General features: G+C 36.7%; 3 protein-coding genes across 3 annotated transcripts; 1 reads left to right on the top strand and 2 right to left on the bottom strand.

The window, feature by feature from the left end:
- Positions 1 to 5,016: 5,016 nt before the first annotated feature.
- LOC103331862 (Thioesterase superfamily protein) lies at positions 5,017 to 7,283 on the bottom strand. Its single transcript, XM_008234534.3, has 3 exons — positions 6,946 to 7,283; positions 6,281 to 6,427; positions 5,017 to 5,317 (listed from the first exon to the last, which is right to left on the bottom strand). The coding sequence occupies exons 1-3, from the start codon at positions 7,192 to 7,194 to the stop codon at positions 5,174 to 5,176; spliced, it is 540 nt and encodes a 179-aa protein (XP_008232756.1). The 5' UTR covers positions 7,195 to 7,283; the 3' UTR covers positions 5,017 to 5,173.
- A 1,872-nt stretch (positions 7,284 to 9,155) lies between these two features.
- On the bottom strand, positions 9,156 to 13,361 carry MYB3R2 (myb domain protein 3r2). Its single transcript, XM_089052996.1, is given in 9 exon segments — positions 9,156 to 9,421; positions 9,423 to 9,529; positions 9,611 to 10,281; positions 10,825 to 10,953; positions 11,271 to 11,374; positions 11,460 to 11,554; positions 11,847 to 11,904; positions 12,264 to 12,318; positions 12,713 to 13,361. Coding segments are annotated over 9 exon segments (1,464 nt in total). The 5' UTR covers positions 12,832 to 13,361; the 3' UTR covers positions 9,156 to 9,295.
- Positions 13,362 to 15,236: 1,875 nt separating this feature from the next.
- LOC103331864 (elicitor-responsive protein 3-like) lies at positions 15,237 to 17,261 on the top strand. The gene is made up of 5 exons (XM_008234535.3): positions 15,237 to 15,437; positions 16,229 to 16,294; positions 16,432 to 16,558; positions 16,698 to 16,821; positions 17,011 to 17,261. The coding sequence occupies exons 1-5, from the start codon at positions 15,371 to 15,373 to the stop codon at positions 17,080 to 17,082; spliced, it is 456 nt and encodes a 151-aa protein (XP_008232757.1). The 5' UTR covers positions 15,237 to 15,370; the 3' UTR covers positions 17,083 to 17,261.
- The last annotated feature ends 745 nt before the right edge of the window (positions 17,262 to 18,006 follow it).

Genomic DNA, 18,006 nt, shown 5'->3' on the forward strand with positions numbered 1-18,006 from the left:
TGCCATATAGTGAGGACTTGAGAAAATATTTGTGCACCATATGTTGTTCCCAAAAAATGCCATATAGTAGGGATGGATTTCCTGATTTAAAAGCAACAACCATAGATTGAGTAGGTTCCTTTTGCAGGTTTGAGTTTTTTCTGTAAGTTTTTTTTCTTTTGCAGGTTCTCTGTGTCTTTTTTATACTCCTTTGTTGCGGTTGTCTCTAAATATTAATGGCTCGTTTGGGCTTGTTTAAATGGAATGAAATTGTCTTTAGGAAACATTCACTTTGTATAATTCTTCAAAAACAAAAACAAAACAAAAAACCAAAAAACTATAGTCTATAATGACAATACCAAGAAACAAATAAATCATTCGACCACGAGGAAAAAAAAAAACTAACAATCCACCAGCACGAATCTTCCATTAGACGAACTATCTTATTTTTGTTCTCTATTTTTTTAATATATAGCGGGACCCACGATTGCTGCTTAGAGTGGTAATAGTGTTGTTGGCCTCCTCACTCGGCGGTCGTGGCGGCGGCGAAACAGAGAAGGGAGTTGAGGCACAAGAGCCACCAGTTTGGGGGCGAAAACCAGCAGGGTGAGCAGGAAGAAGCAGATAAGGAGAGGCAGCCAGGGCCAGGAGGAGGGTGGAGACAAGAGAAGGCTCAAGAGTGAAGCGAGGGAGAGCGAGCCAGACGCAATGGACCAAGTGCGAGGGCGGACTACTTCAGCATGGGGAGTGTCCCTGAGGATCAGCTCGAGGCTGAAGGCCAAGGAATAGGTAATGACACTAGACAGCATAAGCGGCATGAGTATAGGGTTGGTGTGGAAGAGATATTGGTCTGGAAATCGCACCTGCACCAGCGTCATGGCGGTGGGAATACTGAAGGCAAATATGCGATGGTGGATCGTAGGGTTGGTTTGTTGTGCTGGAAAGTAGTTGATCAACAACTGCTGATGATTCACGAACTGAAAATTAATCACCCTCACAGAAGAAAAATGATTCATTGCCATGTTTGGCTTGAAGTGGGGCGGAGAAATTTTTCTTTGGGTGAAGCGTGGCAAGATTCAAAGCGCAGGCGGTATTTATTCAGGATCGTTGGCTATTGACCCCGCCTACTCGTTCACACCCCGCCTATTGACCCCGCCTACTTGTTAACACCCCGCGCGGTCATAGCATTTTTCTATTTTTCTATCCGTTTGCTGCTGAGTGCCTACTCGTTACGGAATCTTGGATGTCGAAAGTGTGGATTTCAACACCCCGCCTGCTTGTTAACACCCCGCTCGGTCATAGCATTTTTCTATTTTTCTATCCGTTTGCTGCTGAGTGCCTACTCGTTACGGAATCTTGGATGTCGAAAGTGTGGATTTCAAGCATAGGCTTTTTTTTGTCGAAAACCCACAACTAGCTAGCTGTCTTATAGCAGGCCACTAGAAGGTCCATGTCACCCCAAGCCAACTAAAATGTCAAGGTCTAAGCCTAAGCCAATCAAAAAGCAACATGGCAATGAACATGAGAACATCTCACTTTTGTCACAACAAAACAAAAAATGTGAAGGTCTAAGGTCTTTGGGGTTTACCACAGTGGTTGAGATCTTTGTTTGCAAACCCCCGCATTTAACTAGAGGCAGCTGCAGTGTAGATCAAGACCGTTGGACAGTGTGGATCGCACACTCACTCCCACAGATAAATGGTGTAGATCGTCGTATGTAGAGTGATTGGGGAGGATGAAAAGCAGTGAATTAATCCCATATATTTTCAAATGAATAAATAACATTCGAAAAAACATGAGATTGATGCTATTCTGATATATCTTCCTGGAAGCATAGACATATACAAGTGCCTTTTAATTGGACGAAAATAGAATATCAACCATAAATTTTTGTTCATTTAAAAAAGGAAGGGTTGAGATTGAATGACACTGAAGAACAGTTTAGCCCCTTCTAATTAAAGAATACGTTAGTTACACGTGACTGAGGAAACAAAACAAAACAGATTTCGCGAACCCGACCCGTGCCACGGAGCATCTTCTAAGAGCATTCACAATGGACTCCCTAAACCACTTCCTTAGCTAAAATTTAGGGAGGAATTGAAAAAACTCACCTCCAACTCTTAAAATAAGGAGACCTCTAGGAGCTTCTAAATTTGAGGAGAGTGAAAGAACTCCTAGTGACTCCCTATAATTAAATGCTATTTTAAACATTTATTTAATGATGTCTTTAATTCTATCAAAAAAAATTTCTGCATTTTTTATTTTTAATCACCTTTCTAACCTATGTCATGCACCATCTTTTCTATTCCTTTTGCTGTAGCCTGTAAGTGCTTGGCAAAGCACAAGCAAATTTTTTTTTTTTCGATTCTTTTCACTGTAGACATTTAGCAGCACACAAACACCATTCTTTTTTAGTTCTTTTCGCTGTAGGTCTGCCAAACACAAAAATCATAGAATTGTTTTGTGGTTTATTATTTGAGAATATTTAGTATTTGAATATGAACATTTTATTAGGAATTAAAGTTAAAAATTAAAGTATTTATGACAAAAAGTAAAGTATTTGAATATGAACATTTTTTACTTTTTTGGTCATAGCATTTTTGTCCCACACCACCACTACCATATGATTAGCATACATAATATTTTCAATATTATGTCTATTTTAGTTATTATTCTTTTTTTCTTTTTTTTTTTGGTCAGGGAAAACTATTCATTAATAGTGGGAAACATTACAAATTGAGGAAACTCATTTCCAATGCAGCCCAATATCAACACATATAGCAGGCCCAAGGATAGAAAACCAACGAAACAACAAAAGCCCATAAAATATTAAACAAAGAAACCTAGATCTAGAACACAGGAGCAGCCGCACATAGCATGCCAACAACACCACCGGATGTATCACAAAGGCCAACGGAAGATGGGAATGAGTAGGCCACCCGCGCGGAATCGCTCCCATAATCCAAGTGTGAAGATGCACTTTAATCACAGCCACGGACCACCACACACCACCGAGGAAGAACAGCGGGAGCGGTGGACGAGGAACCGAGGAACAAATGGTGGTAGTTGAGAACTGGTGCCCGGATGAAGTTACTGGCCATGGATGGACGGCATCACTACATAAAGAGATTAAGAGAGTCTAGATGTAAGAAGTGGAGGGTGAAAAGTGAAGGTGGCTGGGGGAGAAAGGAGATGGAGAGATGGAAGATAAAGGGTCTCACAAAGTAGGCTTAACTTGAGGAAAAACAGAAAAAAAAAAAAAAAAAAAAAACTAAAGGAAACCGAAGTGGAGGCAAGAAGCCCTAGATCTGAGATAAAGCTCAGGGGAAAAACACCCATTTTGGGTGGGGACCACAGAGGGTGAGGCAAAATCACCACAGAGGGTGAGGAGGGGAGGGGAGGAGGGGCAGACCACCTCCCCCCCAAAAGTTGCGCTGAAGGGTTGGGGACTAGTAGAGAGAGAGGCTGGGGAAGAAAGACTGTGGTGTATAATCTAGTTATTATTCATAGTTACAACAATTTTATATTAAAATTTACCAAACAGTTTTGACGCTACTTTTTATAATAACAACATTTGTGTTACCAAATATGGAACTGTTTTACTTTACAATTGATTACTTTCAAAATACAGCAAAAGCTACTTTTTAAAAATGACAGCAATCCCAAATTAGTCCTTACCACCCTATGCTTCGGTCAAACCAATTTGAAGGCCTTTTTCCCACTAGTTTTGGCACCCAGGTCTTTTACTTTGTACTTGTGCATCAAGGGTCGGAAGTTTTGGCATGCTCTCAATGCACACTTCCCATTGAACAGAATAATTCTGAGTAGACTATGTTCTCTAATAATGTCATGCTCTCAAGCCTTTTGGTTAGTGGTGATATTTGAACTGTATACTTTATGAGAGGATATACATCTTTAGAGAGTAGAAAGTTGGGAACTTATGTGCATGGTACATGCCACATGCTTCACTGTTATCTTCTCATGTATCTTCATTACTTCTATGCATTAAATCTATACTTCTATATTTCAAATACTCCATTTTATGCAATTCGTGACACGATGGCACCTGGTTCTTTCAATTCTTTGATTTGTAAATCAGTCTATTCATGCCTGCCACTACCATATATTCATATGATCATTGAAGACGAGAAAAATAAAATAAAAAGATAAATAATGTGGCCAATGTAATGTAAACTACATACAATAAAGTTTGTAAACCATGCAGTAACAGACATCGTTCAGAATTTACAACCCAAACTTTAAAGAGCCAACATCCATCCTCTCAACTCTCTCCGCCCTCCTCCATCCTCTCTCGACCTCACTGCCTCAGTCTTGCTCATATCCTCTTCTCACTCTCAGATGATCAGATCTCACCGGGCTTTCATCAAAGGTAAGAAATCTATGATTGAATTGATGGCTTGCTCTACACTTGAATTGAAAGTGTATCAACATTTCTCTCGTCTCATAGAGAACGCAATGGAAATCATGTCACCACAGACAAGTGTGTGATATGTCGTTTTCCTTGCTAAATGCATGTTTGAGCAATGAGTTTTAAGTTGCCAGCCACAATTACTCCTCCATTATTTATTTTCATTAAAATTCCAACATATATAATTAATTTGTTATGTTATGCTTTGTTGTTTAGATGTTAAAAAGGTCAAGGAACTTTTCTTCTGATGAAGATGGTGTTGTGGAAGTTAATGAGAAGGGAAAAGATGGGCCATGGCCTGAAAACAATGAGGTTATTTTTATCGATTCGATGGATGAGGAGATTTCAAAGGGCAACCGATCAACAACAATATTTTCCAAAACTAGTAGGCAAACTATGATAAGCGAACTTCATACTAGGACTGGTTACCTTATAGTGTTGCCCAGCTGAAAAATAAATACAATCTTTTGAGACGGACTTACAGAGACTTCAAGAAAATTTTGACTCTTACTAGTGGAGCGGGTTGGAATCCAACTTTAGGAACTATTTTTTAATAAGGTAATTAAATAAGGACCTGTTTTTCAGTTGTTAAACAAGATATGACGAGATGAGATGAGATGCACAATTCTTATTGAAGGATCTTATTTCAAAGTGACTATACATATTGTCATAATATATCGAGCCAGTGAGTGGCGGTCACAAAAAATGATAATAAGATGTGCCATAGAACTTGGACCTAAATACAGAAACATTTAAGGTCCAAATCTATAATTTCGCAGCAGGCATGTGATAGAAGGTGGCACGAGCTGTGTAAATCAAGTCCCCAGTTTTCTTGAGTTTGAACTCTAGCGCTATCACACTCAGATTTCTTCCACTTCGCATAACAGATGCATCAACTATCACCTCTGCCTGTAAGTAAGTCCCATTGCAAAGTGAAAAAAACAAATGAATAATGTGAACCATGCAAATTAGATACAATCAAGAGCGTGAACTATGTAATACTCGAAATCATTCGGATTAAAACACTGGGAAAAGTATAAATATTTCTCTTCTGATGTCATGGTCGATGCCGAATTGCCATTTAGCTTATCCCACCTTAATATGAAACTTCAGTCTGGACGCTACATGAAATATTTTTTTTTGGGTCAATGGACACTACATGAAAAATTCCTAACCGATATTTAATGACAAATTGAATATCTGTTTAATTTATGGACATATTTGTCAAAGTCTGAAAGCATTGTAACAAAGATGCAAGGGCCATTATTGTGTAAAAAAGAGCTTTTGGGGTTCAAAACTACTACCAGCCTAATTCACTCGAGCATAATAAGGCTTCGAATATACTGCAACGTTCAGAAACTTAGCTCAGCCTGTATGTTACATATTTTGGCCAATTTCAGTTTGTATCAAATTCTGCGGTAAAGCAATTCCATACTGGCATCTTAAGAAAATGGTTTTAAAGAAAAGCGAGCAATCTCTTTTTTGATTAGTAATAAAGTTTATTAACAAAAAGAGGAAATGACTCAAGTACATGAAGTATACATCTTGTGTGCAAGAGGCAAGAAAAGCACACCTTTCAGCACAGAGAGGTACAAATCCCTCATAAGTGCCATCACCTAAAGTGGAAGGTACAATCACAGTCCACAAATTACAAATTTTAAGTGCCAACAAAATCCTAAGGTTTTTCTTTAGTCATTCAATATCGTTCAGAATGGCTTAGAATACTATTCAATGTCCAAAGAAGACATCTAAACAGTCTTTAGTACAGTTTATGGGGATTGATATCATTTAATTCAATATATTTGTTTTCATTTGCATTAAACTTGATAAAACAACAGTTAAAGGAGACAAGTGTAATTCTGAAGGACTCACATTCTTTTTTGCGCTGGCGAGGTAAGAGATGCTTAGTTCCCCTAGAAAAATCTCCTTATCCTTAGCCACGACTGTTCTAGCACAAGCTATGGACACAGCCTCAGCAACAGCAGCAACAGCTCCCCCATGAAATCCTGCAAAGAAATTCTGCAGATTCATGAACAAAACATCATTACATTTGTTAGATTTCCGAGACAATGAACAAAAACAAAAAGAAAATTAACCTGAAGTTCACCAGCCATTTCTTCTGTCAGAAATAAAAGAACAATTGGAACATAGGTCAATTCAAATACAAGTTGAACATCAGTGAGCAAATGGGTGGTAATTTGTTAACAAAGTTAATAACTTCTGAAATTGGGTCTAAAAAAGCATCTTGCTTTGCCTTGCATAAGATGAAAGTCTCAACCAGACAAACTAATACAATGGGACTAAGCCAAGCAGGCGTACATACAGCTCCGTTTAGTCAAACCCAGATTAAGAAACGATCAAAATTGAATTCAACTGAAGCCAACCCAAAAAGGGTCCTATTCCCTTCCTCAAAATTTCCCACTTTTGGGGCAGAAACTACCCATTTCTAATTTTTCTCAGCAACCAAACAGAAGAAATGAAAAGCACAAATTGAGAAAACGAAGAGCTGAGAGAAGAAGCAGGGAAAGATAGATTACAATAACAGCAGGTTTCACAGAGACAAGGCAGGTGACATGGCCGCGTGAGATGTGTAGGGGCTCGAGGAGGTCACGAACGAGGTCAGAGTAGGAATCTTTTTTAGCATCGAATTGATCTGGGACATGGCCTGAGACCCCCACGCCTATGAGAAAAAGCAGCACATTGTTTACGTCTTTCTGAGAAATGCCCCCTGAAATTTTAGCTGTGGAAGCGAAGCTCTCTGGGATATCAATGGAGGGTTTGGCCATCTTTGTCTTCTTCTTCAACGTCTCAAAATCAAAGGCGTCTATGCCGTATGTGTCACCCGCTAAATATTCTAACACTCTTTGGTCCTTTCTCTGTGGAACAAACTGTTTTAATATATTTATTTATTTATTTGTTCTTATGTGGGCAAAGGGTGATTTTTTTCTTTTTCTTTTTGGCTTCTTATTTTCATAACAGGAAGAATTGACTGTGAATATTGGAGGAGACAAATCGCAAACCAAATTTCTAATTAGAATCTAGTTGACAATTTTTTATTATTATTATTTTTTTGTATCTTATAATTTTAATGGTAGAATACTCGTATCTATACATACCGTACATACAGTAAAAGTTTGAGTCTTATAATTTTTCTTTCTTGAACAAGAATATAAAACCTTTTTTTTTGGGTTGGGATATGCATATGTATTTATTTCAAACCCAATTTTGTTTTATTTTTTGTTATATTAGGCAAAATTTATCGATTTTAGTTTTAGCTCATTTTCCTACTCTCCCTCACTACTCGGGCAATTCCAAGAACTTTTTCAGAATCAAATTTTTATGAAGCAAAAGGCCACAGAAGCTTTAAACTTCGTTTATATGTTCTTGTAGATGTTGAGGTCTACAAACTTGTAAAAGGTGAAAGATATCAAGCTCAACTTCACTCTTTGCACACATGAACCAGCCTAGTCCATAACATTATACCAAAGTGAAACAAAAGAAAAATGCATTACGTTGACAGATAATAAAAATATCAGCATTTTTTACTGGGCTAATTAGCTTCACTGTCCCCCAAAACCTTGAACTAGTGGCCACTATGCACATATTTTTAACGTCAGCCGTTAAAAGAGAATATGGTATATTTATAATACAAATTTATAATTCAAGTCCTCCATTGTGGAAGGGGCACTTGTGCTGTCAAATACTTGGCTGCAAAATGATGATTGATCTGCAAGACACAGAAAATGAGGAAGTTAGGGCAGAAAGGAAAAGGATCAAGCAAATTTAAAGATCAAAGATAAAAATGGAGTTAAATAGTCTTGCAATTTCGATGCATAGAAGTTCATACAACTGCAAAGCAGCATTTGAAGAAAAAAAGCCCTAGTTGATGCTGCAAACCAATAAATTTATTTTGTAAATTTTTTTCTTCTCTTCTCATCTTTGGATGATTTTCCCTATGATTCAGAAAAGATGATGTCCTATTTATCTCAAATGTGCAGATACTCAAATTCAATCACATTCGCAATTTATACCAATGAAAAGCTATAGAAGGAAAAAGAACAAGGAGCTGGCAAAAGGGTTTTAAAGTCATCTCCTCATCTACCTCTCCTTCAAACCAAATGAAGCCAAAGATGAGTTAATTGCTGTCCTTAAAAGACAAATTGACACTCTGCAACTTCCTGGATCAACTGGCATGTTCCGTATAGTATCGTAATCTACTTTTTACTGTTTTCTGTAACAATTAAGATCTAAGCAATGCCTCCTTACAAACAAGAAAACAGAACCTACCTATCTAATAAACAGCATCACTCTCTAGAAAACTGCATGCATATGCTAACGACTGCTCTTTGCAATTTTACCCCATTCAGAATCCAACATGACATGTTCCTACACACCCAAGGAAACTAGCTTTAGTAGTGCTGAAAAATACAATTTCTTTTAATTTGTTTAAAACGTTTGAAAGCATATACCATGTAAACAGTTGGCAGAAGTGATACTCACTGAACATATCATGAAGTTAAAGGCTGTCTGATGATGGAGCACAAAAATTCTGATAAGACACTCTTCATGGAGATAAGGTCCTAGATACGGCACTGGCCGAATCCCATTCAACATCAAATGCATGTTCCAAGCGTTTTTCTACAGACTTAATGACAGCAGAATCCCCAAACTTCTGAGTCCTTGGAGGAGAATGAACCATGCTACTGGAATTAGTTTTACCACATGGACTTAGACCTAGCAAGTGGGGGATGTTTCTGGAGTTATTGCTAATTTCTTTTGAGCAAACACTGTCACCATGATTTGCTGCATTGACACTTTTTCTGGAAACTGAATGCCGTCGTTTTCTTATGATAGATGGAGATTTCTCAAACGTCCTCGCTGCACTTCTCAATGTGGAATCTGGACTGTTACAATCAACAAAAATTCTTGTATCGTGACTTGTTGGAGTGCAAAAGGAAACTGAACTACATTCTGTCTGGATGTAACTATCTGTACTTGGGAATTCACCGTTTTCCAAATAAAATTCCACATCCTCGAGTTGGAATGGCCTGTAGCACAAGCGACCATGGCTTGAATTCTTTGAATTCACAGGAGCTCCACCATCCTTCTTTTTCTCATAAGCTTCATTAACACAATGAAATTGTTAGATTGACCTTTAATCTTAAATACATCCTCCCATATAATTAATCTAACATACATTACCTTGTGGTCCACTAGAGGATTCATACAATCCCTGAGCAGTAACTGGGAGAACTGGTTTGTTGATAAAATAACCAGCTGTTCTCTTACAACCAGGAACACCTAAGCCAGCATTTAAAGAGGCTTGTGGTGGTCTAGGAAGTGGTCTGGAAGGCAACAAATAGATAGGATCACTGGGTTTATGGTTCTGCGTATGTGAAAATGGGAAACCCAGATAATCAGGAGCAGCATTGCAAATGTTGTTGTAATGACTATTAGCAGTCACATTATGAGAGTCCCTCAGTCTGCCACAGTTATGAGAAGTTTCTTGGCATTGTTCAATATTTAGACCACATGCAGCTGCAGCTCTGTCGTAAAATACGGTTCTAGGTGGTGTTTTCATCATTTTGTTTGCAGCTGCCCCTTTTGTAAGCCACCCACAATTTCCTTTGTCAGAGGATTGCATTTGGCTTTCCCTTCTATTTGCAGTTCCGAGAACCAGATTCAGGTCCAGTGAACAGGTTTCCACATTTCTTTCCATGTTAGCTTTCTGATCAAGACCTTGCTTTACCACCTCACGCTTTCTGCTTTCTGATTTTATATTTTGAGTGCCCATATCAGAAGTATGAGACGAACGGAGTTCTAACTTCTTCTTCACTGAGGAGTTCCAATGGTTTTTAATTGAATTTTCGCTCCTGCACATCAAAAGAAGTTCCTTCATAGCCCAAAAGGAGAAAAACTGAATTGCTCTCTATTACTCTATCTACTTCAACTAGTTAACAGAAAGATATTCCAAACTGAATATAACGACACCAGTTTCCTCTTAAAGTTATCAGGTCTGACATATCGTGTGTTTACCAAGTATGAGAATACATAATTGACTGCATTCATCAACATGTCAACTCACCATTAGATTTGCAAGCACATAATGAAACAAACAACTGTAAAAGTTAGTAAACTGCACGAGGACATGCTCTCTCCAAACAGTAAATACTGCATCTATGGAGGAACACCCTACAATGCAATTAGTAATGATTCTCAGAAAATCACAGGGCACGTGCACCAAACTTAACATGTATGTGATTGGCCAATTAGAATTACCAGGAAAATATCTATAAAAGAGAATATCAAAACACCTTTCCATCTAAGGGAATAATTTATCAGCTGTTTAATTTCTCATTTTGATAAAGAAAAGTGAAACTTTCCTTAGTTATAATCCGCTAAGTAAAATTTTCTACCTTCCATGAAGAAACTTTGCTATTTCAGCCCACTTGTTCCCATAAATCTTATGGGCCTCAATGAGAGTCAGTTCCTCTGCTTTGGTCCATGCAGTTCTTTTTATATCTGGATTTAAATGGTTGTGCCACCTGAACCAAAAATCAATCGCAAGCTTCAGTCTATACATGTAGTCTTTCTGGAGTTTGCAGAAGAAACGAAATGAAAAAGGGGTTTCCTTCAAAGATCACATCACATCAGTGAATTAACCTAAAAAGTAAATAAATGACAAATCAGCGATTAATTAACCACAAAAGAATAATTATAAAAGAGAAAAGATAAGGGACTAGTTGTATTCACTGAAGTTCAATAAGTCTCTCTCAACATTGCTTGCCTATACAAATATAAATAAGAACAGAGAAGGGACTAGTAATATTTATTGACTGAAGTTCAACAAGTCATCGAGTACCTCTCTCGACATTGCTTGCCTATGCGACCTGGCAAGGACTTTGCTATTTCAGACCATTTCTTGTTGCCCTGCTTCGCGACCAGCTCAATTATTAAATCATCTTCCTGGAAGTTCCAACAAAAATAAGTCAAAACCATATATTACGAGCATCATTAGAGTGTAAAGAGAACTAATGCAAAATTAATTCACCTCCTTGGACCAAAATCCTTTAACAAGATCAGGATTGAGAACTTTCTGCCAGCGATGAAGGCACTGAACATCTGTTCTGTCAGGAACACATTCAGCTGCAAAGAATCTTCAAGTTTGTCAAACCAACGTTTGAAGAGAGATGGAGAGTGATATACACACACACATATAGAGGGGGAGCGAGGTCATTAGAAATTTAATATTGGTAGCCTATACGTCTTCCTCCAAAGCTCAAACAAAACCGACTTAAGAAAAAAGTGATGGAGCTTTATTTCACAGTATCTAAGAAGTCTTTAGTTCTCAAAATTTAATGAAAAGCAATTGAAGCTAAAAAACAAAACAAAACTCATAAAGATATGAAAAAGAATAAAGCCATATGCAGATACACACCAATCTTTTTCCAGTTTCTGCCATTGAACTTTTGGACAGCATGGGCTAAAATTTTATCCTGTAAACAAGACATCAAGAGGCATACATTCATTATTTGATATAGAAACTTGAATGTCAAGCAATCAAAAATTAACTATACTAACATAACCTAAAGTTTCTCAAGCATAAACCAAAATAAGCGCCAAAATGTAACAATCTTTAGACTACATGACATCTTCTTTCCCCAACACACACAAAGCTAGAAGTCCTACATGTACAAACTTTCTGTACTCAGCTTAAATCACTGAGAACTGAATGGTACAACTACCAATAAACACAAAAGGGACATCTTTATATTTCCTATTCACTTATCTTTCTAAGAAGCTACAAATAGCACTCGTAACTATTCAAATAAACCATACAACATCCTCTACTGACCTCCTCCTCTGTCCAGCCGCCCTTTGTTGATCGTCTTATAGGACCAGCCATTCTCCTAAATATGCACACAAAGTTAATAACTTCTAGGTCATGCCATGTCATAATGATTCAAAATTCATAAATTCTATAACAAAACAAATATGGTAATGCATAATTTTTTCAGCAGCTTCTTATGCTCCACAAGAAGATAGCAATAATAAAGGAACATACATCTATTCAGCTTGGACAGACTGAGTTCCTCATCGTAACGAAAAACCCAAAATTAAAATCAACATCATTTTATTTCCCTCAAGAATTCTCGGAAACAGAAGGCATACAAATTTGCACCACTGAACTATGAGAATTCACAATCACACTATTATCTGTAAAAGGATTATTATAATACAAAGTTTACAAACATAGCTAGAGTTCACTTATGCACAATGCAAAGATGAAAAGAAAGTACAAACCCTTGCAAAGAGGCTAGATTGAGAACTGCATTATCGCAAGTGCTACCAGATACTGAAGGGCTCAGAGAAACCAGACCCTCCTCTTTCAGATTACCATCAAATTCTTTAACTTGTACCATGATTTTTCTTCTCTCTCAAAACCCAAATTCTATTGGATACCAACTTCTTTAATGAAGCTTTCAATTCCAAGCACGAACTGCAAGTCCCACTCATATAATAAACCCAAACCCGCCTGATAGAATTACAGGAAAAATAAATAAATACAATAAAGGATTTGAAAGACACTGACTTTTAGTATTTAAGAGTGAAGGCTCAAACATTGGGATACAGTGAAGAAAACAAAGGATCAAAAGCAAAATCAACGGAAACGTTAAGTTCTGAAAGAACCCAAAAAGAGTTTGTTTTTATGAAAACGCTCTCATGATTTGTGAAAGCACTGTAACGGCTAAAAGCAATGCTAAAAATGCGGGAAAAAACAATTAAATATGAGTTGAGTGGGATCAGAGGGGGTGATGGGTTTGGAGAAAGCCATTGATGGTTGACGTGAAAGCTTCGGTTTTTCAGAGAGAGAGAGACAGAGTTAGAGAGAGAAAATTCGCGGGAAAGTGAGAGAAAGTGAGAGGGTAGGATCGCAGGGGGTAGAGTCCAATCCAAACAGCACTGTAATTATGACATGTTTAAAACTTCCCATGATTCTTCTATGAACTCTTTGTAAAAGGCCTTCAATTCAAGTGGTGGACTCTAAAGGAAACTCCTATAAGTCGGTTCTCAAAATTTTCTCTATTGGGCCAAAACCTGTCGGTCCAAATTTTCATGGCTTCTTAACTCAAGCCCAAATGTGAATCTGAATCAACATGTTAATTATTAGTGTAGTAATCAAGCGCAAGTTATCTAATCAAGTGCAAAATCTAATTTATTGTACTTTTTTTTATCCCTAAAATACCCCCAACTAAATCATTATTGCATTTTTTATTTATATTAATATAGGAATTAATTTGGAAACCTTTTTTAAATGTAACAATAAATTCAGATTTAACATACCTAATCGGTTTATTTAGTACAAAAATGTTTATTTATTTATTTATGAAGTATAAGTGATTAATTATCTATTATATTATTGTTTTATAAATTTAGTAATACAATTTTATGTTGAAAAAAATAACGTACCTATTACTTCTTTTACAAAAAACAATGTCCCTTTTTTTTCTCTAATTAATGTACCTACTTTTTTTTTCTCTCTAAATAATGTACCTCCTATTTTTTTTTTTTTTTTAATATGATATTTATATTATTTTTATAGGTACATTATTTATTGGATAAGTAATTTAGGGGGGTTTTTTTTTTGGTACAATTTTTTAAAGAAATTGCCGATAGGTTAGAGGGAGTAGTGCCAACCAAAAGAAATGAGGTGTTTGATATGCTATTAATAGGAAGAATTAATTATAATTAAGGCAGTTAATGACATGATTGAAAATAAAGGGACATTTTGGAAAAAGCAAAAGAAGAGAGAAAAATTTTAAAAGAAGCAAAAATGGACGAAAATGCCCTTATTTATTTTTAGATTTCCTAAGGAATCCAATGCATTTGCATGTCTTTGATTTGAAAGTTGAGTGGTTTTTTTGTCTTTTTTGAAAAACTTTGGCTTTTTCCAAAAGTGAAATTTTTTTTATGTCTAAAACCTAAAAAACCTAAATAAATATGAAGGTAAATGTCATGTATAGTAATTTAGTTAATAATACTAGGACAAATCTTATATGGCATCCTGTTTTAAATTTGAGTTTTAGTAGTAAAGACTTAAGAGTAGTTAGGTATGTATCTAGCATACAGTAGTTGGAAGGGTTATGTTGCCATCCCTACCACCACCACCTCCACTCCATCACTACCACTACTACCACATGATTACTTAGTCATTATTCAATTAACAATTTTATATTAAACTTATGGTGGCAATTGTTTTGCTTCAAATATAAATAAAAGGTTTTAATCACCAAGTAGCTGCTTGTTTTGAAGTACTCTCCTACCTTATAAAAGGATTTTAATTCATTAAAAAATAGTGATTTTTTATTTTTTGGTGGTAGTTCTATGTCAAATATTTAGATAGGTCACATGACAATACCTTATTGTCTCGTGACATGCTAAAAAATTCATTCAAATATAATAAGGTAAAATTCACACATAGGTATATTAAGATTCACACAACGATACTACAAGGTTCATATTTGATCTAAGTCTCTATGATCCTTTCTTTATTATGACTCAAAATGTTATATATATTAAAGCTTTTTTACAGTGGATCTTACATGGCAGGATATGGAATAATTTGAGTTAGATACATGTCATGCAGTTCCAACCAAATCATCACCAAACTCAAATTGACATAAAGGGAAGAAATGAAAGTGACATGTCGTATAGTAGAAATCTACAATTACAAGCCCCGTCAACTTCAATTCTGCCGGGGGCTTTTGGTAAAAGTGGTAAGAAAATACTTACTATTTAATATAGCAAGTCAGAAAATCGTCGTCTAATTGTCGCATCAACTTCTTACAAAACTGCACCAGTCGTGCACTGCTCTGGTTAAATCACTCACACCATCTTTTCCTCTTCTTCTGCCTCAGACTCTTCCTGTGAATTGAATTTCGTCCAAATTCCAAACCAAACATGCCTCTGGGAACGCTTGAAGTCGTTCTCGTTGAAGCCAAAGGCCTCAAGAACACTGATTTTCTCTGTAACTTTCTCTCTCTTCCCCTGTATTTATATGTTATGAATCTTGAATTCTTCACATTAAGTTCTGTTGGTAATTTTATGTAAGTCATGAAATATGAATTTTGGGTTGCTTGGTTGTTTTCGGATTTACCAGCTGTAGATCTGAATTCTTTGCTTCTTATATCAGCTGAGCTCAATGTTGTCAATTTCAAGGCTTGATGATGACCATGTTTTTTCGTTTCTGCATTTTGTGAGTGTAAAAATCAAGTTGAATCTTTGATGAGTACCCTCAAAAGTAAAGAAATCGATGAATTTTGCTTAAACCCTTTTCATTGATCCACAGTAATTTTTTAAGTGATGTAGAAAAGATCTAATTTTTCACTGGTGTTTTTCCTCAACCCATCTGATCTTTATGTCTAATTCATTTTTGTTTTTGTTTTTTGATATGTGGGTATTTTGGGTTTAGTTAATATCCGGCCACTGTTGGTATCAATTTTATTTTTAAAAAAAGACATGATCTTTATGGCATATAGCAGTCCATCTGATCATCATTTCCTCATTATTAATTCTGAGATCAATATAAAAAACATATGTAGGTGTTTGGCAGAGTCAAGAAGAGTATACTTTTTTTTCTTGTTGGGATGAATATAATACATTTTCAAAAAAGCCAGTTTAACTGTGATCAAGATTCTGTAAGCTGCACTTCGTCTATTGATACAGTTCATTATAAACACGATATTCACTTTTAAAATTTATCTGCATTAGATTTCTGAATATGCTCATGTATGTCATGGGTTGACTGCTTTGTGGCAGCTAAAATTGATCCCTATGTCGTTTTCACTGTGAAGACCCAGGAGAAGAAAAGCAATGTGGCCAAAGGTAACAGTGTTCTAGCCATATTTCATTGTTGTGCACATTCCCATCCAATTGTTTTAACTTTCGGGTGAACTATATGTGTTAAGTTGCGTGCGTGCAGTTTTGTATGAACTTTGTTATTAGAAACATTGTACATGCAGGGCAAGGAAATGAAGCAGAATGGAATGAAAGCTTTTTGTTTACAGTCTCAGAGGATGTTTCAGAGCTTCGTTTGAAAATAATGGACAAAGATACCTTTACTGCAGACGACTTTGTTGGGGAAGCAACGTGAGTACTAATTTGTCTTTGTGATTTCATCTGTATAGGTCACTTAAAAGTTATTTCGACGTTGTTCTAGTGTTCTCTCTGGTTATATTAAGTAAAATGTGTTATAATTAGATGTGTGATTATCTATGGCGGCATGCAGCATTCCTTTAGAGCCATTGTTCGCTGAAGGAAGCCTTCCACCAACTATGTACAATGTTGTCAACAAGGACCGAGATTATCACGGAGAGATCAAAATTGGACTCACATTCACTCCCGAGCCTGAGGTATTTTATATTTTACCTATCAAACTTTAACAGAACTTTTATTCTTGATTGGACTAGAGTTATTGTAGTCAGGAGTCAGCATTCTATTGTGTGGTTGTTGGTGGCTGTGTTGAACATCACAATTAACACAATGTTACACTACATTTTTAGTCCCTGTGAATCAATCGATCTATTAATCTGTTGTTGCAGAGAAACAGCTTTCGTTCCAGAGACTATGCTGCTGAGGAGAACTATGGTGGATGGAAAGAATCATCTTTCTAGGAATGGCCTTGTGATTTGCAATGAAATGTATGATGCTCATTTAGCTGCTTGGCGTTGGAATTAAGAGCATCAATCCTGTTTGAGTTTCCCTTTCTGTGTATTCCAGTTATTAGACTGATATTTTTGTGCCTCAACCTACTTAGTGGATTTCAAATATTCAGTTAAATTTACTTGTTTTCTTACGGGAGATGTTGTTTGCACTCTAAAATTCATGCCTATACGCATGCGACCTTATCTAAGGCTCTCCCAACGAATGATTTCTTTTTAAGATCAAGTTGCTTGCCCCACCAAATGCACTTTCAAACTAAGATTACGTGATGAAAAAGATTAGTGAGGAAGGAAGGATGAAAATAGTTGGATATTAGTTGGTAAGAGAGCGAAAATCAAATTTGATGGTTTTAATTTCAGTTGGTCCTCCTTCCTTAGCTGTCTTTTCAACATAAGGGTAACATATGTATGAGGAACGAAAATCTGCGGGGTGGTGTGGGCTGCTGCTTGCGTGATTCTAGGGGCAGATTGTTGGCTGGTATGAGTAAGGCTACTCTCCGGAACTCTGCAATAAAGTGGAAGCGGAAGCTGTTTTAGGGCTGATTCTAGCCAAAGAGAAAAATTGTCAGGAAATCATTCTTGAAAGTGATTCAATGGATGTTGTCACTTGTATGAGGAACGAAAATCTGCGCGGCAATTGGAGAATCATCCCTATTATCTTGGAGATAGACTCTCTTCATGGTTACCTCAGTCAAATGGGAAGTATCTCGCCAAGCAAATCAGCTGCGCATGCTGCTGCATCAAATATGAGGGTGCGAACCTTGCGTTGGGCCTCACAGCCTCCTCCCTCTATGGTTCGGGTTTTGGCTAAGGACGGGTTGCCTCTAGTAATTAGATTTGGCTATTAGTTACGTTTACTGGTTGTATTTAGTTTCT

This window comes from Prunus mume, linkage group LG5 (genome assembly GCF_029339155.1).
Source record: "Prunus mume cultivar Tortuosa linkage group LG5, ASM2933915v1, whole genome shotgun sequence".
NCBI classification, from domain to species: domain Eukaryota; kingdom Viridiplantae; phylum Streptophyta; class Magnoliopsida; order Rosales; family Rosaceae; genus Prunus; species Prunus mume.

What these genes read in the sequence shown, in the direction of transcription:
- LOC103331862 (XM_008234534.3), bottom strand. Translation starts at nt 7,194, where the DNA reads ATGGCCAAACCCTCCATTGATATCCCAGAGAGCTTCGCTTCCACAGCT. An exon ending in CTGTGAAACCTGCTGTTATT is followed by an intron (nt 6,428 to 6,945) that starts GTAATCTATCTT and finishes ATGAATCTGCAG; the next exon opens with AATTTCTTTGCAGGATTTCA. An exon ending in TCGCCAGCGCAAAAAAGAAT is followed by an intron (nt 5,318 to 6,280) that starts GTGAGTCCTTCA and finishes ACTTACTTACAG; the next exon opens with GCAGAGGTGATAGTTGATGC.
- LOC103331864 (XM_008234535.3), top strand. Translation starts at nt 15,371, where the DNA reads ATGCCTCTGGGAACGCTTGAAGTCGTTCTCGTTGAAGCCAAAGGCCTC. An exon ending in GAAAAGCAATGTGGCCAAAG is followed by an intron (nt 16,295 to 16,431) that starts GTAACAGTGTTC and finishes TTGTACATGCAG; the next exon opens with GGCAAGGAAATGAAGCAGAA. An exon ending in CATTCACTCCCGAGCCTGAG is followed by an intron (nt 16,822 to 17,010) that starts GTATTTTATATT and finishes CTGTTGTTGCAG; the next exon opens with AGAAACAGCTTTCGTTCCAG.